Below are 18,690 nucleotides of genomic sequence, written 5' to 3' on the forward strand. Positions count from 1 at the left end.
AATCATGTTATCAAAACACTGCAGGCCTGTTTCACTGCTACTTACACATGAACAATCTGGTTTCCCACCAATGGTATGGCCCCAACTGACTTGACCACATGCCCAATCACATAGACAACGGAGAGATAAATGATTGTTCTGTGGAGAAAAAGAGAGAAAAAAGGAGGAAAACACTATCAACCAAATGCAGTGCCTTGATTTATAATCTGAAAGCAGAATGTGTGTCTGTGTTTCCTGATAGGAAAAGTGCAAGCATTTTTCTATTTCCCAGTTTCCACCAGAAGTGTAATTCTTCTTTCTCCATCATTCTTCAGAATGTTGTAGGAAAGCTATGACTGAACGGAATGATGAGACAATCTTGATGCATGTGGTGACTCTGGCTGTAGTTGGTGGCTGTACACTTCCCCTGATTGTGGCAGATTAATGGGGCACCTCAATCATTCCTAATAAAAACCAGAAGGAGCCCAATTTAAACCATGTTTCAAAGTGTTTGGTGGTTTGTGTTCTACACTATTGTCCATAAATGCAATCCAGATATTGTTAAATGAACCTAAATTTCATTGAAAATAAAACACATAAATAGCTGGGTACAATTTATTTCACTGAAACCTTAAAGCAGGGATCTTCAAACTATGGCCCTCCAGATGTTCATAGACTACAATTCCCATGAGCCCTACCACTTGGCCATGCTGGTAGGGGCTGATGGGAATTGTAGTCCATGAACATCTGGAGGGCCATAGTTTGAAGACCTCTGCCTTAAAGCCTTACTACATTTTAAATTTTCCTATAGATTCATAATTATAGATTCACAATACAATCTAATGTACATTGCTTTTTAGATGGAAATCAGCATATTATTTTTCTTATTCCCAAATGATGTGTCCAAAGACCAAAAACAGTGGGGTTCAGCCTCTTGCTCTCTTAAGTGTCATCCTTTTCAATGGAATTTAGGTTCACCTAGTATTCTGTGCGTTGCATCTATATATATTTCTCCCATAACACTAGAACTTGAAGCCATCCAATGAAAGTGACAGATTGAGGGCACACAAGAGGAAGTACTTCTTCATACAATGCATCATTAATATGGGATTTTGTGCTTCAAATGTGGTGATGATCAGTACTTTGATAGTTTAAAAAGCAAATTAGGCAAATCCAAGTATCTACCAGCAACTACTGGATATGATAGCCACATTGGTCAGAGAATGTATATCTCTGAAAATTATAGTAGGGATAATAGTAGGGAATAATGTTATTATCCAGGCCTCCGGGTGCATTTGTCTAACTAACTGAAACTGAATCCAGACAAGACCAGGTAATGCTGTCAGGGAAGACTGATATGCTAGAGGGACTGTATCCACTTGTTCTAGATGGAGTGGTATTGGGTTTTTCAGAGCAGGTAGTGAGCTTGGGGATGCTCACAGACCCTGCCCTGCTGTTTGAAAAGCAGGCTGACATGATGGCCAGGAATGCCTTACATCAGTTGCATCTGATTCACCAACTCTCTTGTTATCTATACTCTGCTGATCTGGCCGTGCTGATCCATGCTCCAGTAACCTTGTGATTAACATGTTCTATGTGGAGCTGCCCTTGAAGACAACCCAGAAACTATAATTAGTCTAGAATGTGACAACCCGATTATTGTGAAGGGTTACCTGCCGAGAACATGTTGCCGATTTTGAAACAGCAACTCTGGTTGCCGATCTGTTTCCAAGTTTAATTCAGCGTACTGATTATGACCTTAAAAGCCATCATGACCTGGGACCCCCATATTTGAAACATCATCTTTTCCCATATGTCCCTGTGTGCCAACTACATTCATCAGGCAGCAATCTGTTGGCTATTTCCCCATCTACATTGGCCTATCTGGCATTGACCAGAGTCCAGGCCCTTTCCATCATGGCTCTGTGGATTGGGCTCCCTAAAGATGTGAGGTGGGGCCTTAGAGAGCTTCAGGGGGTGCTTCAGGAGCAGACTGTTTGCCAGGGCTTCTTGGGGGTGTGTGAAAGGGAGAGTTTTGGGGTTTCCTATTTTATTTTAACTGCACATGCTTTCAACTATTATTTTAAGCCACCTTGAAACACAAGAAAAGGTGGGATATAAATGTTTTAATAAATTAATTAAAATGTCTCCTTGTGTGCTTCTCCAGGGCAACAAGTTAGTCACTATGAGATGCTGGATCTTAGTCTGATTCATCAGGACTCTCCTCATGATCCTGTTGATCTTCTAATACAGGTACCACTGTCAATATTTTTGCTTGCTTCTTGTTCCATGACCATAATTTATCGTTTATAAGTCATACTATAATTATTGTTACATTTTTATTACACACCCAATGATATTTACAGTTGTTTTGAAGATGACCTATTGTGGAAATACTTTATCATTACATAAGGAATACTATAATTACTGTTACAATTTGATTATACACCCATTGATATTTACAGTTGTTTTGAAGATGACATATTGTTGAAATAACATTGGGTGTTTTTCCAGCTGCACCAGTTTGAGGTCTGCTTATTTTTCTTTTAAAAACACACAAAGAAAGCCCTTTGTTACCTCCTCATAAAAGGAGCAATATCTATTTTTCTTACTGCATGTGCAAATTTTCTGACGGTACTGAGCTATACTGTATCAAATGCTGGAGAATCCAGTATACCATTCTACCTAAAAATTGGTCACCCAATATTGTGTGATCAATATGTCATCTTCAAAAAAAAATTGTTGTCATTGCATAGTTACAATATTGTCTGATCAATATTGTAACTGTGCAATGACAACAATGAATCACAGAGATTTCAATCCTGTTGGAGCTATACTCGAACAAATATCTACAATCCTCTGACCCAGGGGTAGGGAACCTTTAACCCTCAAGGAGCCATTTGAACCCATTTCCCACGGGAAACGAAAACACTTGGAGCCACAAATAATTTTTGACATTTAAAATAAAGATAACACTGTATATATATAGGGGGTTTTTTTTACCTTTTACTCCGCTCATTCTGAGAAGTGCAAGGATGAAGCCGGAGGCTCGGCTCGTGGAGCCACAGTGCAAGGGCAGAAGGGCCGCATGCGGCTCTCGAGCCTCAGGTTCCCTACCCCTTCTCTGACCTGATCCAGCTGCCGGAATTAGTTCATGAAGTTTTTAAAAGAATGTTAGAATCCCACCTATCAGCTGGTTTAGAAAAAAAAGCACATTTGGATTTTGTCACTCTCCTTCTTCAGCTTCTCAATACTATTCATGCACCATCCCTGGAGAAAATGCTTATCCCTTTAACAGAGGTTTAATATGGTGAAATGGGCAGCTGACACTTTTTATGGCATAGAGGAAAATAATATAACTGAGCAAATAACATGCCATTAAGCCTCTATTAAAGGAACAGGCATTTTTTTTCTCCAGGCAGTTGGCAACCCTATCTTTAACATTCCAACAATTTGAGAAACATAAAAAGAACTGTACAATTTTGCCTTCTAATCTGAGCCACTTTATACTTGTATTCACTTACAATAAAGGAGTTGATTGTTCTGTGGTATTTCAACCCATTCCATTCTTTAAAAATGAAGGTTTTGCTAAAAGGGCATGGAGCTGAGGGGTGGTGGTGGTCTCAATTAGCCCTCCAAGTGAAGGGGGAGAAAATGAAATATGACATGTCCAAAACTACTGGGGTATAGGGACAAATGCTCATTTGATGGCATAATGGTTTCTTTATGCTGATGTTTGAGAAAGGCATCAGAGGTCTCTAAGATCAACACAAGGGAATCAACACAGGTGGGGTCATTAAAATCCCAGAACCAACCATTAACCAAGAATTAACTATTAATCCAATGTTATATTTGTTTACATAAAATTTCAAATGCAATTAATGATTTAAAATTGCAATTGATGCCAATATCAGATTAAAAACCTATTTCTTACAAGAGTGGACGGGCTAAAGGATTATATGCATGTGGCCCAGAATGAAACACGCCTATATTGCAGCCCTGAGATGTTATACCCATCCAATCCCTTTGACTTCGATTTTAAAGGGTGTAACTTTGTTTTGGATGGCATGTTAAGCTCATTGATTTCAAATCAATGAGACAATGTACAATAATGCAGTGTGATGAAAACCATGTAGTTATATAGGTCATCTAAATATTACATAGCATACTGGGTTGTGAGTTATACTCATGAGCTGCTACACTATAAGTGAATGGCAAACTTGTGTGAGAATTTCTGTCAAATGTTTTAAAAATAGCAACACTTATTCATAAGAGAACCCTAACACAATGGCAAAAAAGTCTGTAGGCATGAAGTACTTGTATCCTTACTTGTATCTCCCCAGCCATGAGTCAGCGATAAATGCACCAATAACAGGTGTAAAGTAACACAAACCCGAAAAGGCATGGTACACTGAAGTGGACGTATTCTCATCCCAATGGAGGAAGTAAAGGAAGTACAAGGTCAAAACAGCTGAAGTAAAAAAAGAGAATTTACTTTGGTAAATAATGTATGAGGTACCAAGTATGACTATGTTTGTTGTGAAATCACCAATAACAACCATTTTTTTCTGAAAGTTTCTTTTATTGGTTATTTATTTATTCCATCAATGAACTCAAGGCAACGAACTCAGAGCTTTCAGTAGGTCTCTCATCCAGGCACTGACCCAATCCAGACTTGCTTAGCTTTAAAAAGTAACCATATTGTCCCACCATATTCTTACACCAAGGATTATGGCAGGCACCCATTGGAAAGATTTGACTTTTACTGTCATGGAGCTGCAGCAATGGTAAAGTTGCCATTACTAAATTTTTTGTTGTAATGTTATCAAAAAACATACAGAGCCTGTGTAAGGGAAAAAGCTTGCAACTGTACACCCCAGTCTCTCAAGGTTGGAGCTGATGATCCCAGTCTGCTAACTTGGCTCTTTTCCACTCAAGTTCACACATTACAGTGATCACATGTTCAAATGGTGTACAGTGTATACTTGATTGCTATTTGTATGTTTGTTGAATAATTCTCATGTTATAGTCAATGAGTGTACTGCTGAACATGTGATACAAAGCACTATATGGTTTAGGACCAACATATCTGAAGGACTGCCTAATCTTTATGAACCTGTCCAACCGTGATGGTCATCTTGCTTCATGCGTCCTGCCTTCTGAGGCTAGGCAGGTAGCAACCCAGGAGATGGACTGCTTGGCTGTGTCATCAAAACTCTGGAACTCTATCCCCAGGGATATTGGTCTGTCTCATTCTGTTGCTATCTTCTACCAGTGGATGAAGACTTTTTTCTTTGGTTTACCATTTCATCAGTTATCCCTGCTTTTTGCCCAGTGTTTTATTTGTGGCTTTTATGTCTTTGTACGCATTTTGGCACCCTGACATGGATAGTCCAGGCTACTCTGAGTCCTAGTTAGTACCTGGAAGAGAAACCACCAAGGAATACCAGGGTTGCTACACAGAGGCAGGCAATGGCAAACTACCTCTGAGGGTTCATCCACATATGCAGAATAATGCACTTTCAATCCACTTTCAATGCACTTTGCAGTTGGATTTTACTGTGTGGAATAGCAAAATCCACTTTCAAACAATTATGAAATTATTGAAAGTATTGAAGTGCATTATGAAAGTATTGAAAGTGCATTATTCTGCATGTGTGGAAGGAGCCTGAGATCGTAAAGCAAGGAACCAGACAAAGGTTCTTTTCTTAGCAATTCCAAATATGAATTACCCTCATCCAACTCTTCCCTTAACTAAAATTAAAACAGTTGCCAAAAGAGGTGAATTTCCCTCAGAAAAACCAGTGGAAAGTAATCAAAAATACATCACGCACCTTTCATGCCATAGTAGGAGAAGCGTTCACAAAACTCATTCACTACAATGAAGGCAATGCTGAGAGGGTAATTGGTACCACATAATTTCTATAGAAACAAACCAAAAAGAGATGGTGTCATAAGAAAACATGTTCTAGTATTAAAGGGTACAGCTGATATAATGATATGCACTCTTTCCCCTTTCTCTCTCTTCCACTTTTCTCTCCCTTTGTCCCATTTCTCTCTGTTCCTGCCTTGTCTCTTCCCACCTTTCTCTTTTCCTCATTTCTTTCTTTCCCTGTTTCTCTCTCTTCCGCCTGATTCTCTCTCTTCCGCGTTTCTCACTCTTCCCTCATTTCTCTCTTCCTTTGTGTTTCCCTCGCTTTTCACCTTTCTCCCTCCCCCCACCCATTTCTCTCTATTCCCTATTTCTCTTCCTCTTGCTTTCTCTCCCTTTCCCCTTTTCTCTCCCTTTCCCCTTTTCTTCCCCTGTTTCTCTCTCTTCCCCCTTTCTCTCCCTTTCTCCTTTCTTCATGTTTCTCTCCCTTTCCCCCTTTCTTCTCCTGTTTCTCTCTTTCCCCTTTTCTCTGCCTTTCCCCGTTTCTTCCCCTGTTTCTCTTCCCCCTTTCTCTCCCTTTCTCCCTTTCTCTCACTCTTCCCCCCCCCTTTCCTCTCTGGATGGAGGACAAACTACTGAGTAGCAGTCTGAGAACATGATCTTGAGGTATGGGTGGACGGTAAATAAAATATTAAGTAAGTTAAAGTTAAAGCGGTCAGTGTGATGCAGCAACAAAAAAGGCTAATGCAATCTTGAGGTGTGACATAACACCCAGATCGCAAGAGGTTGGGAGGCACAGTTTGAGAGTTTGCTCCAGGCACCATTTTCTGTAAATACAGCCCTGATTGTACGGGTAGTTTATGGATGTGAAACATCATGCATGTATGGGAGGGTAAAGCCCCTTCTCCCTGCATACTGTTGTCACAAACAGAACAGAGCCAGAGCATGTTGGGGAAACACAAAGCTCCAATCACATACGTAGTTCAAAGTGTTTATGCTGTTTTTCAACAAACATAAAGATTTTGTAATGTGTAGATGGAGCTTGACATTCAAACACAGAAAAATAAAAGAAAAAATGGAATGGTAATTTCAGAACTAGGGCTCAGGTTTCCAGGCATAAAACACTGAGACAATACTACGTGACTGAAAAACAAACTGACACTAATATTTCTTTCTGGGCCAACCCTCTCTTGTCGTCAACTTTGTGAAGCTTCACTGTACAAGGAAACAACGTTCCCTGGCATTTGTCCCAGAGTGCTGTTGCACCATTGTGGTGTTATCCCAGGACATACGGGGTCAGGATGGTGTACAAAGAAACTTAAGTCCATCAGTCAGTGAAAAAGAAATCCAGTGTTGCTCTCATGGATCTGACAGCAACCAATTGTGCTCTCTAAATGAATTTAAGGTCCACATTTTAAACTCTTAATATTGAAAATAGGCACCTCAAGTGATATTGTATTGGAACCCAAAAGAGAACACTCCTGGATAAACCTGTGTGTTCTCTTCCAAGAAAGAGCTCACTTTACTGAGTGCATCCAATCATACTGTTAAAATCTGGACGAATGCAACATAATATAATCACACTGAACTCTCTTTCGAGCATTATTCATTCTGTATCATGCTTGGGCTCATTTTCTCATTATTGCAGGAAATAATTATCTTCTTTCAGGGAACAATTGTCCTCTAACAAAATAGGAAGCTTCTGCCTAGCATTGCTAAATGCATTGTACACCTACAAGGCCAAACCACATGTAATGCTCAGTTGTGCGTTATTCATCCTTTTCGTTTTTGTTTCACAAAATGTGGCTGCAGAAATTAAAAAGCAAAGTAGAAGATCAGTACACTGGGGGAAGGTATCTTTAACTCTTTGTTTCCAAGCATTTTTTTCAATAAAAAGGGACAAGACACCCCTATTTTCAAGGCAAAATATATCTTTTCTCCTGAACGGAAGGTGAAGGTATGGGAGTATATATGATGATTCAGTCCTACCTCCCCAACCCTCTGGCAGCTGTTGTTCCTTTCTCAATGGGATAGTGGTAGGGCCAGAAAAAATCCACTTGGCCCCTCTGTCAAGGGGCCTTTCCCCACTTACCTTAAGCCCCGCGCTACTTGAGGAGAGTAGCACGGGGTCCCCCGGCACTCCCCACGAGAGGGGCGGCGACAGCACAGCCGCCCCGACGCTGCCGCTGTCGCGCCCCCTCAGCGCACAGCATCCTTTGCGCTCTTGCAAAGGGCGCCTTTTGATGACCCCGTACAGAGCGCAAGGTCGTGGAGATGCCCGGGCACGCGCCAGGGATGCCGCGCACTGAGAGCAGCGTGCAGCATAGGGGGGATAGGGGAGAGTGGGGAAACGCCCAAGGTGCTATGGAACAGAGCACTGAAGCATCTGGTACTAATCTAGAGGAATAGCAAGGGGGGAAAGTGCCCGGTGCACCAGTGCATCCTCCGCCCCCACCCCACCCCGCCCCGGAACGCCCTGCCCTGGAAAACCCCTGGAACGCCCCTGCCACACCCCCAGAACATCCTCACCACATCCCCATGGGGCTCACACCCGGTGCGTCGTGCACTCCCCCGTCCCCTTGGAGCTATGCCTCTGTATGAACCCCATCTATGGGATGGATCCCTTAGAGATGCCCTGATCTGGATAGCCCAAGCTAACCTCTGATTTTGGAAACCAATCTGGGTTATCCCTGATTAGCACTTTCATGGGACACAACCAAGCAACTCGAGGATTTCTTATGCAGAGGCAGGCAATGGCAAATCACCTCTGAATTTTTCTGGTATTGAAAACCCTGCAGGATCAGCTGCAACCTGATATAGTCATTTACGTTGTGTCCCAGGCTCTATTTGACAGTGACACAGGCACTACAAAGAAGGGAATGATGTTTAGCTCTTCTCCCCTGCCCCCTAAGACCATTGCTATTTCACTCTGCACTTTGCATTTTTAAAGCAAAACTGGACAGGGACAATCTATACATTACTGGGCATTCCATGTAGTTTGTCTCATGTAGTTTGTGCAGTCCAAAACAGAGCTTCACATTTGATGTGATCCAGGAAACACATTGATTAAAACCATCATAGAATGCACAGATGGCTGATTCATATCTTGTGACTGAGGATGGAATTTAAAATATTAATATTATTTCTAACCAAGTCTTTTCATCTTATAGCTGATAGCAGGATCAGACATTCTGCTTCCAATGCAAAGTGGGGTCAGGAGGCCACAATTTCCATTGGACAGGAGGACAGCATTTAGGTTTTTCCTTGCCCAACATTTACCATGCACCTGTCCTAGTTGTTTTTCCTATATTGCATGTTGTTTGGTTACAAAATAAATACCTCTGTAAATACAACTCTGGATCCCTAATTTCTAATAGCCAAGATCGATTTCTAATAATCTAAAATGCTTTTTTATTACTTTTATCATCTTTTGTTTTAAAATCTGACAGTCTTTTCTAATCTCTCTATACATGATTCACACCTTTCCTCTGCTTCCAATGGGTGTGCCTGTCCCACGAAAGTCCACACAAGGGCATAAGGCTATAACAGAATGTTAGGTATGAAAAGACCAGTGCAAGCCAGTCCAAACAGCCTAACTGATTCCTGCATTGTGAAAGAAACTCAACATTTTCCAGGTTCCTCCTGAAATAAGTTGGCTTTGACTAGAATGGTCGGCAGGAGAAGCATGCATAGTCAATGACTGGAAAGTGTGATCTTGCTCCCCCTACTATGCACAGGGGTAGATTCCGCACAGGCAAAATATAACAGGTGCAGGATGTTAAATAAACTATTGGGGGAGGGACTTCACACAGGTCCCATTCCCATAACGAGTTTTGCCCATTTTATTCCCCTCAACCCAGGATTGTTGAAAACTGCTAAACCAGTGAATTCCTTTTGCAGAATTCTAGGTTGGAGGCACTCCAGCACAAACACTATAGGCAGGAGATGCTTTATGTCCCTCCCTTCCATGTGTTCATTTCATGTTCCATGCCATCCACCATCATGGAGAATCTGGCCACCCACCAATCTGTGCAGGCTGCCCAACATGTTGTGGGTAGATTCTCTGAGTGCCCAACAGTGTACAAAGTCCCCAAGCAGGTTTCCACAGGAAGTGAGTATGACCGCCATATAGATCTACAGTAACACATTCATCATCACCTGGTCATCGCAGGGAGGTCTCTTTTTCCTTTTTCCCCGTTTTTGTGTTGCATATACACAGCTACCCAGGTGGATTGTGGGACAATCAGCATGGCAGTGGGGGTTCATTTCTGTATGCCTGGGCAGCTACGTGTGTTTTATAGGAAATTAAAACAAAAAAACTAAGCAGCTCTGTGCAAAGGCGCAAAAGCAACCCAGATTGTTTCCATAAGTTCCAATTGCTGCTGCCTGAACAGGTGAAGGGCACACATGCAAACAAGGAAAAAGAAAATAGGTTCCTTTATAGCAACTGCAACCCATTATACATATGCCGTGCAAGCAGAATAAGAGATGAATGGAAGGGAAAAAAGTTCAAGCAGAATAAGAGATGAATGGAAGGAAAACAAACTTTAAAAAACTACTGTTATAATTTTATTTATATCTTGTTTATTGACACGTTTATATCCTGACTTTCCTGTTGGCTCAAGGCAGCTTATAATTAAAACATTACCGTTTCAGACTAATAGAATAAAAAACCCTGGTGTTAGTCCACAATCTTTCCCAAAAAGTCATCTGGATGTTGGCTGCTGGGACTTGAATCTTCTCAGATACCAGTGAATCTCCTTCAGATGCCAAAACTGCATAGTATGGAAAAAGTTCAACTAAAAAGGTTTTAAATCTATGGGGAAGTTTTAAATTGGATGTCTTTTGCCAGATGATAAATTTTCCCCATGCAGTAAGCATCCTCACATTACAAATTTGTTGCACAGACCATTTTTGCTCAAGGAATTGTTGCTGGAGGATTGTCACATTTTCCCCAACACTCAAGACATTGTATTTAATATTATATTCAGAGGACCTTTCTCTCAAAGTGCTTCAGATTTCAGAGGCTAGACAGATAACTACCAGAGACAGGATCTTCTTTGAAGTGATCCACCAACTGTGGAAATGTCTCACTAGCAAAATGTCTCTCTAGCTGTGGAAATTGACCCCTATTTTATTAAATTTTAGCTCCTGAGTTAAAATATTTACCAACAATTAACCTTCTCGCTACTTCCAATGATGATTTATAGTTCTGTAACTTTTTGTTTTCATGGCTATTACATTGTTATTTAAAGCTATTTTAAAACTGTTTTAATCATTACTTTGGTTTGGCTTAAATTGATTTTTGTAGTTATCTGAGGGTGTTTTTGCACCAGAAACAATTGTTTTGCATTAAAATGCTGATAGGGGAGGAGCAGAGTGGGGGGTGGGGGCTAGGAAGTTTAAAATAAATTAATATAGTGCTAGGAATAAAACCTATGTGTTTCTAATAATGTAGAAAAGCCTGGAAACATTTGCCCTTTGAAGAACAAAGAAAATAAAACAAAAGGGTGTTTTTAAAAGTGTGACAGTAGGCACTAGTCAAATGATTGTTGCTGCCCAGCTGAATTTAGGAACTAACTCTACTTTTGAAACACTGAACAAAGATGGGGCCCACTACCTCCCTCATCCACATATGCCACTGTCTTTGACTTCAGTGATAAAATGTTTGCAATGCCTTTTCCGGGCAACAAACAAGAAGTACTGAGATAATTCCCAAAGAAACCTTTGGCTCTTTGCCCTCCTCATTTGTCTCAGCTGCCTTTTTAACAGATTAATCAAGTTATCAAGAGAGGATTTCATTTTTAACTTTTTAATACTAATTCCAACATTAAGCAAGAGGCAACACTTGTCTATCTGAGGCAGAGGACACGAGGGAGGAGGAAGAGAGAAAGCTCTCCAGAATATTCTGGGGCAATTCAAAGAAGCAAAAATAAAGTCAGCTTTAATACTTACCGAGGATTTTATTTCAGGAAGGCAAACACCTTTCGGAGGATTCCTTCCTGTAGGGATAAAAGTGAATGCATTTTCCTTAGATTCTTTTTTCTGCAAGGGGTCCATCCTGCTTTTTTTTTTCACTTTGCCTCACACACACAACAGTTTGCTGTCTTGGTGAGTTGCTGGGAAGACTTCCAACCCATGTGGCTTAGAGTTTAGTTCAGATTTAAGTTAACCCTGATTGTGCACATTTCTGCTGCGCTGGGAGAGGACAGTGATTCTAGGAGGGATAAGAGCAAAGGTGAAGTGGACAGAGCAATCTACCCTGCAATTACTAAGCTGTCATCTGCACCTGTGGGCAGGGCTGTTTAGCTGCTTTGACAGACTTCAGGTATTCTGAGGAGACAGATGTTGAACTAAGCAAGATACAGACTGAACAATAATCCCTGTTCCAAATGCTAAAGCTCATAATTCGGTGCAAGGTTTGTGGCTTTGGGCCATCTCTGCTATAATAGTAGGCTTATTCTGCAGGAACTGCAGGCGTCTCTGCCTATTTGAAAGTAACTGGCTGAAACAAAATAATGCATTGAGTGCACGGAGACAATGAGCTCTGTGCAGTTTACAGTTAGCCTTCTGCTGCTCATTTCCTCCTGAGCATTTTGCTCCTTAAAAGTCCTGGTGACTGACTTCTAAACTGTTTCTCAGTAAGTAAGATGTAATAAATACATATATGTACTAAATAAATGTGAAAAACTTTCTGCATTCTCTGCTAAGTCTCTCTTGCCTGGCTTTCACCCATACAGAAACTGATGCTAGTGAAGATGTAAATGGGTCTCCCCCTACCAGTCAGAGAAGATGCAAGCCGTGCACAAGGCTTCTTTGTAGCTGTGTGGAGCCCTATTTAGTTTTTGTAACTGTGTGGAACCCTATATTTGTAACTGTGTGGAACCCTATTTAGTTTTTGTAACTGTGTGGAACCCTATTTAGTGTTTGAGATTTATAGCCTGCCTCATTTCCATAGGCTTAAATAGCAACTATGCTACCCAAAAGATACCCTGTTTCTGAGAGGTTTGTAATCTGAACAAGTAAGAGGCAGAAATAATGAAAGAAAGATTGTGGTATTTGTTTGTGTTGGGGGGACGGGGGAATTAAACTACTTGCAATAAAGAGAGAATAAAATGTAAGATTTCCAATTCCCCCACTATTCACTCTGGAAAACTTTGAGGCTCATTCCGCACATGCAGAATAATGCACTTTCAAACTGCTTTCAGTGCTCTTTGAAGCTGTGCGGAATGGCAAAATCCACTTGCAAACAGTTGTGAAAGTGGTTTGAAAACGCATTATTTTGCGTGTGCGGAAGGGGCCTGAGTAATTTGCCCATGTTACTACAAACACTTTTATATAGCAATAGAATCAAATTTTCCTCATTCATTCCCGTTAGTTCAGTTTTAAACAAAATTAAAACACCTCACTGCATCTATACCCCAGAACATATAAGAATTAAAAGAAACCCAAACTGTTACTTTCCCTGATATTTTTCAAGAACATAGCTCAGGGCATTTATATTTTGATGATGGGGTAGAGTACGGACACCTAACAGGCTTATAAGAAATGAAAATAACTGCTGTTAGAACTGCCTGTTAGCCTGTTAACAACTTCAAAGAAAGTTGCTGGTATGTTCTTGGTTCCAGTTAACTATTTTATACATTGTCACCCCTGCTGTGGCAGCTGCTAATATTAGGCATATGATCACTTCAGTTCTCAGTGCTGAACTTCTTCAGACGTAGAGAGCAACAGGAATGTATGCACTGGCTACACCCTGACCTCTGTGCATTCAACCAATTGGCGTGATTCTCTGTGCATAGAGGTGTACATGTTTTCGGCTCTTAGAGATCTGTTTTAGTCATTGTTTGTTTTGCAGCAGTCCAGATCATGCTATGAATATACACTTGCAGGCACACTGGTTCTCTGTAGAAGTTTGACTGACCTTTAGTGGTGGAGGCAGTGGGTGTAATTTAACTCTAACTCTGTTCTGTGGAACAGCGCACTAGTGTTTGAAGAGGACTAAAGATAATGAGTTGTGATCAGTGTTTTTGTTATCTTGTGTGTAAGTTTCAAGTTCTATAGGCAAGTTACATGCACCAACCCACTCATTTGTTATCAGGGCTGGGATCAAAGTGCTAATTACCTCCATAGTCATACCAACATGCAAAGGGGGGGAAAACATTAGTTCCATTGTGTACTGTTTACTTCAGGATTATTCATGACTAGAGATCTTATTAGCTAATAATTTTCACATCAGGGTCGTCGTGCCCCCCCCCCTCCCGGCCCCTGATATGTGATTGCGGCTGAATGCCACTTTGTCTCCCAAAAATCAGAAGCTTCAGTAATCTTTGCCAAACACACACCAGTTTTGCCTTGTGGGTTTTTCATAAAAGCTTTGAGTGACTTCCTAAAGAGCAGACATGCAGCCACAAGGTGTCCTTAGAAGGTAAAGATCTTCTCCAGCACCATATCTGATTTGGGAGAAGTTTTCACCAGGTGTTATAAATTGACAGTTAGAGCAATAACATCAAAACTAGAAAGGCAATTCACACATTGACATTTAAGAAGGTCTGCCATTTCCCAAGGGCAGCAGAACTACACATTAAACACTGTAGAGCTGCTGTAGGAAATGACAGCCCCATATTTAATTCTTCCCCTCACCCCGTGATGTAATATTTAGACATGTCTTATAATGTGTTCATGATGTGAGTTTTCCCACCACCACTCCACATAAAGTTACCAAAGATAGAAGTGGGAAAACACACAATATGATGACATCGCAACAGAAGGTAAATGTGCTCCATTAGAAGATACATGAAGGTTATTTGAGCGTTTCCTAAAACAATGAAAATATCAGATCTCTTACCCGCATATCATGGCCCTAATTTGACTCTCCTCCACACACACACTGCTGTTAATTACCACAAAAGACTCAGCAAATCCATTCATGAATCCTCTTTAGTGTGGCCCTAAGCAAGGCACAGCTAAATGACAAATTACCTCACCAGCAAATGAATCAGTCTACAGTACTAACCCACCTCTACCATTAGTTCATCATCTTTCTATACCACAAAAATGTTGTAGATTTATTCTAGGAATCTGGCTTCAGTTCAAGTTGATTCAGACTTATTTTGTTTTGTTTTTTGTGTTTTCCTTTCATGGATTGTTTCCAAGACTGCCTCTGAGTAACACTTAGGACTTTTCCTCACACGCTATTTTGTCACTTGTGTACCTGTAACTGCATTGGGTCCCTGCCTTTTCCACTCATTAAGCTGAAGATGCAGCAATGGAATATCAAACTGACCACTAGAGGGAGGAAAACATATGGGGGGGGGAGGGACTGATGCAATATGAGCACACAAGTGGTGAAAATAAGAGGTGCAGGATTCCTTAGGATCCATTCCACACATTAAAAATCCTTTTGCTTGTGACCAAAGCAGACAGGAAAAAGCAGTTTTTGCATCTCCCCCTGTATCTGGAAAATGCCAAATGTAGCCAGTATCGGTTGTAAAAATCACATTACTTACATGGCTTTATGCAACTGTCACAATGGAGCCAATAGTTGGTCCACAGATTTGAGAAGGTGAAAAATTTTCAGAGGTGAAAATTGCAGAGGTGAAAATAGGGAGGAGAGGCTAAAGTGGATTTTCCCTGCCTATTTCGGTCACAACAGCAATGAGCCAGTGTATGTTTGGGAGGCACAAAACTTCCATTCCACATGTGAGGCAACGTCTTCGTATTGTTTTCTTATAAACAGGAGGATGTTTTAATGTACAGCTGAAGCCTTAGAGATTTTTTTTAAACTATCCCTTTTGAGTTCACCAATGGCCACTGGTGTCCTTAAAAATACTACAAGACTCACCCATTTCCAACCACTATTCAGACCCCCACCTTTTGAGCAGATTCTAGATGCTTCTTTTTCTCACAGGATTATTACTTTTACATGCTATGGGGATTAGACTTCACAAATCTTGGAGAACACTTATTTATTTTACAGTGGTTGAAGGAATTATTTACATGGTGTAATTCATACCCAGGTTTTGAAGGCGAACTGGAGAAGTTGGCTTAGAAACTATCACTGCCCCACGGCATGTGAGCACTGTGACTCTGGTGTCTCACGCGGTAACTTTCTACAAAAATTAAACTTCTTTTTGGAGAAGGAGTCATGCCGCAGTGAAAAGTCATCAGTATATGAGTTCTGCTGACCACAACATAGTCCTGGAGTTGACGAGCCACATGGAACTGCCTCTGTACCACCAGTTTTTTAAATATTTCAATGGGATTGTTTGCCAATAAAAATAATCCATTCCAAGATATGTCATTAAATAACTGTAGTAGCTCTGATCACGAGTTCATCATTTCAAATAAGACCTAGGCTGAAAGTGGCAAAACATTCACTATGGGATTCCTGTAATAACTTCAACAATTGTGTGAAAGGGGGATTTTAGTAGATTTACCAGCTGATATCCGTTATTTTGTTCAGCTATTAAATGAACAGAAACATGAGTTTGACTGAGCCCCAAGAATCAATTGTTTCACTGATTTTTTTATTTGCCCAGCACACATGTATGGACATTGCATAAAACTACTGAAAACATTAAGATCCTAAGTGACATTCGTATGCAAGGCTCAGCTGAATGCAAGATAACTATAATGACCCTCCATTCACAGAACTGCAGTAATAAGGATAACATCATTTTACTAAATATGGTAAGCAGCATGGGAATTGCACATGCCCAGACATCCTTCTTCTTCAGTCAGACAGGCTCAGTCTGTTTAAGAATGTGTACACATCGCCATGCCTCTGGTCCTAAGGCACAAAAGCTTATGCCATAATAAAAAATCTGTACTTATGATGTCACATCTCTTGTGTTTGTTTTTGCTGCAGCATATGAAATCCCAAAGAAATGACTGGTTTTGCTAGATTATTTCATTGTAACCACGTGACTGGATCCAGCACTTCTTTTTGGACAATACACACAAGAAGTCTATTTGGGATGGGAGGACAGCTGCACATACCCAAAGAAATACACCATCTGCCAAGTGAAGTGGGAAGGTTGTTTGGATTGGAGTTCTATAGGTGCAAGGAAAGGGGCGCTGAATTACAAACATCCAAACTGCAAGGGCAGGGGTGGGGAATCTCAGCATAAGCACTGACCTTTTGGCATTCCTTTTCCTCCTTTGATGGTGTCCTCTTCCTCAGCCATTCCTGCAGTTTCCATTAGAAGATTCAAATCCAACTCTGTGCTCGTTAATATTTTACTTTACAGTATCGACCCCTTGACCACATATAATTTACATGCAAACTCCTACACGCACCCTTCTTCCCCTGCTAAAGGTTTTTTAATCCACCAACACTAACTGAAGTTACTGATTCTCATCATGGTCAAATCAAAAAACCTGAACAGACAGGCTACATTTGTGTTTAAATGTAGGCTATTGATAAAAAGGCCTGACAGGCCTTCAGGGGTTTTCTTTCTTCAGAAATCACCATTAGTTACAGCAGCAGTGATTTTTTGAAAGATTTTCTTGTATTATTGAGGGAACAGGATGTTTGCTCCAGATTAATTATGCCCAACTCAATGTTTGGAATGAATTGTCACAATCTCTTTGGGTTGGATGAAGTTATGCCATTTTACAGAGCGGAGCTTTAAATCTTTCATGTTTTCATGTGACACTCATTAAGACTGAGAAAGGAGACAAACTTGTTTCAGTTTTAAGAGGCTAGCTTTTATTCCCCTTCTTGAACAAGAGATAGGGTTGCCATCACAATTTTTATGGGTGGCTCCTATTTTAGGAATGTTGTTGTCCATAATGCATGAAAAACATTTTAATGTTGTTTTGTAAGAAATGTTGTTGTTCCCCATGTTATTTGTTTTAGAACATTTCTACACCACCTTTTGACACAATTCTGAACCCTCAAGGAGATGAGCATTAAAGCAGAATAAACATTAACAGTGCAGTCTAGGTTGTGGGGTAGATATGCTGGCAGCTGTCTGACTTCTACACTTGCATAGACACCCAGCACTGCTCTGCTGCTCTTGGATGCTGACTAAGCCCCTTAGTGGCTGCTTGTGAGCAGAACTGAGGTGTAGGTTCTCTGCGCTGACATGCTTGTAGGTCGCTCTGGGGTCAGGGCCAGAGTTAGTCAGCTCCCTAAATCCTTTCAGTCTGAGAGAACTCCCTGTCAGAGGGGCAAAATTATTCTAATAAAAAACATGCCATAGCCTCTATGCCCCAGTTTTACTAAAAAATCAAGTACTCCCACGCCCATGAGACCTGTTAGGATGTCAATTACAAGTGCGACCATTTGTCTATTTTCCCCATGTAAGCCAAGTCACCTCCCCAGCACCCAATCACAGTCCTCCCAGATCAGTGATGGCGAACCTTTTCGAGATCGAGTGCCCAAATTGCAACCCCAAACCCACTTATTTATCACAAAGTGCCAACACAGCAATTTAACCTGAATACTGAGCTTTTAGTTTAGAAAAAATGGTTGGCTCCAAGGTATGCGTTACTTGGGAGTAAGCTTGGTGGTAGTTGGTGGCTTTGCTTTGAAGCAACTGTGCAACTTTTCCAACGGGTGAATCACGACCCTTGGAGGGTTTACTCAGAAGCAAGGTCCATGGCCAGCAACCGAGCTTACTCCCAGGTAAAGGATCTTCGCATGAAAATCAGTGGGGTTTAACAGCACTTAACAGGGTTACCTACGCTGCTTCCCCAAAACTAGGTCTTAGGTTTAATGCTAATAATCAAGCCCAGCAGCCCAGGTCAGCCTAGAATGTATCTGTGGGGGGGTGGGGGCAACTCTGTTTGTACGTGCCCACAGAGAGAGCTCTGAGTGCCACCTGTGGCAC

The 18,690-nt window shown here is 41.0% G+C and overlaps 1 protein-coding gene across 1 annotated transcript in view; it reads right to left on the reverse strand.

Annotated features, from left to right (window-relative positions):
• The window catches only part of SLC15A2 (solute carrier family 15 member 2), a 90,710-nt gene extending 78,643 nt beyond the window's left edge, over nt 1-12,067 (reverse strand). Inside the window, exons 1-4 of the mRNA XM_048486559.1 lie at nt 11,807-12,067; nt 5,814-5,901; nt 4,309-4,450; nt 46-138 (exon numbers count right to left, since the gene is read on the reverse strand). Of these exons, the coding sequence (XP_048342516.1) occupies nt 46-138; nt 4,309-4,450; nt 5,814-5,901; nt 11,807-11,911 (428 nt within the window). The 5' untranslated portion in view covers nt 11,912-12,067. The remainder of the gene's footprint in view (nt 1-45; nt 139-4,308; nt 4,451-5,813; nt 5,902-11,806) is intronic.
• Between the last annotated feature and the right edge of the window lie 6,623 nt (nt 12,068-18,690).

This window comes from Sphaerodactylus townsendi, linkage group LG02 (genome assembly GCF_021028975.2).
Source record: "Sphaerodactylus townsendi isolate TG3544 linkage group LG02, MPM_Stown_v2.3, whole genome shotgun sequence".
In the NCBI taxonomy this organism is placed as follows: Eukaryota; Metazoa; Chordata; class Lepidosauria; order Squamata; family Sphaerodactylidae; genus Sphaerodactylus; species Sphaerodactylus townsendi.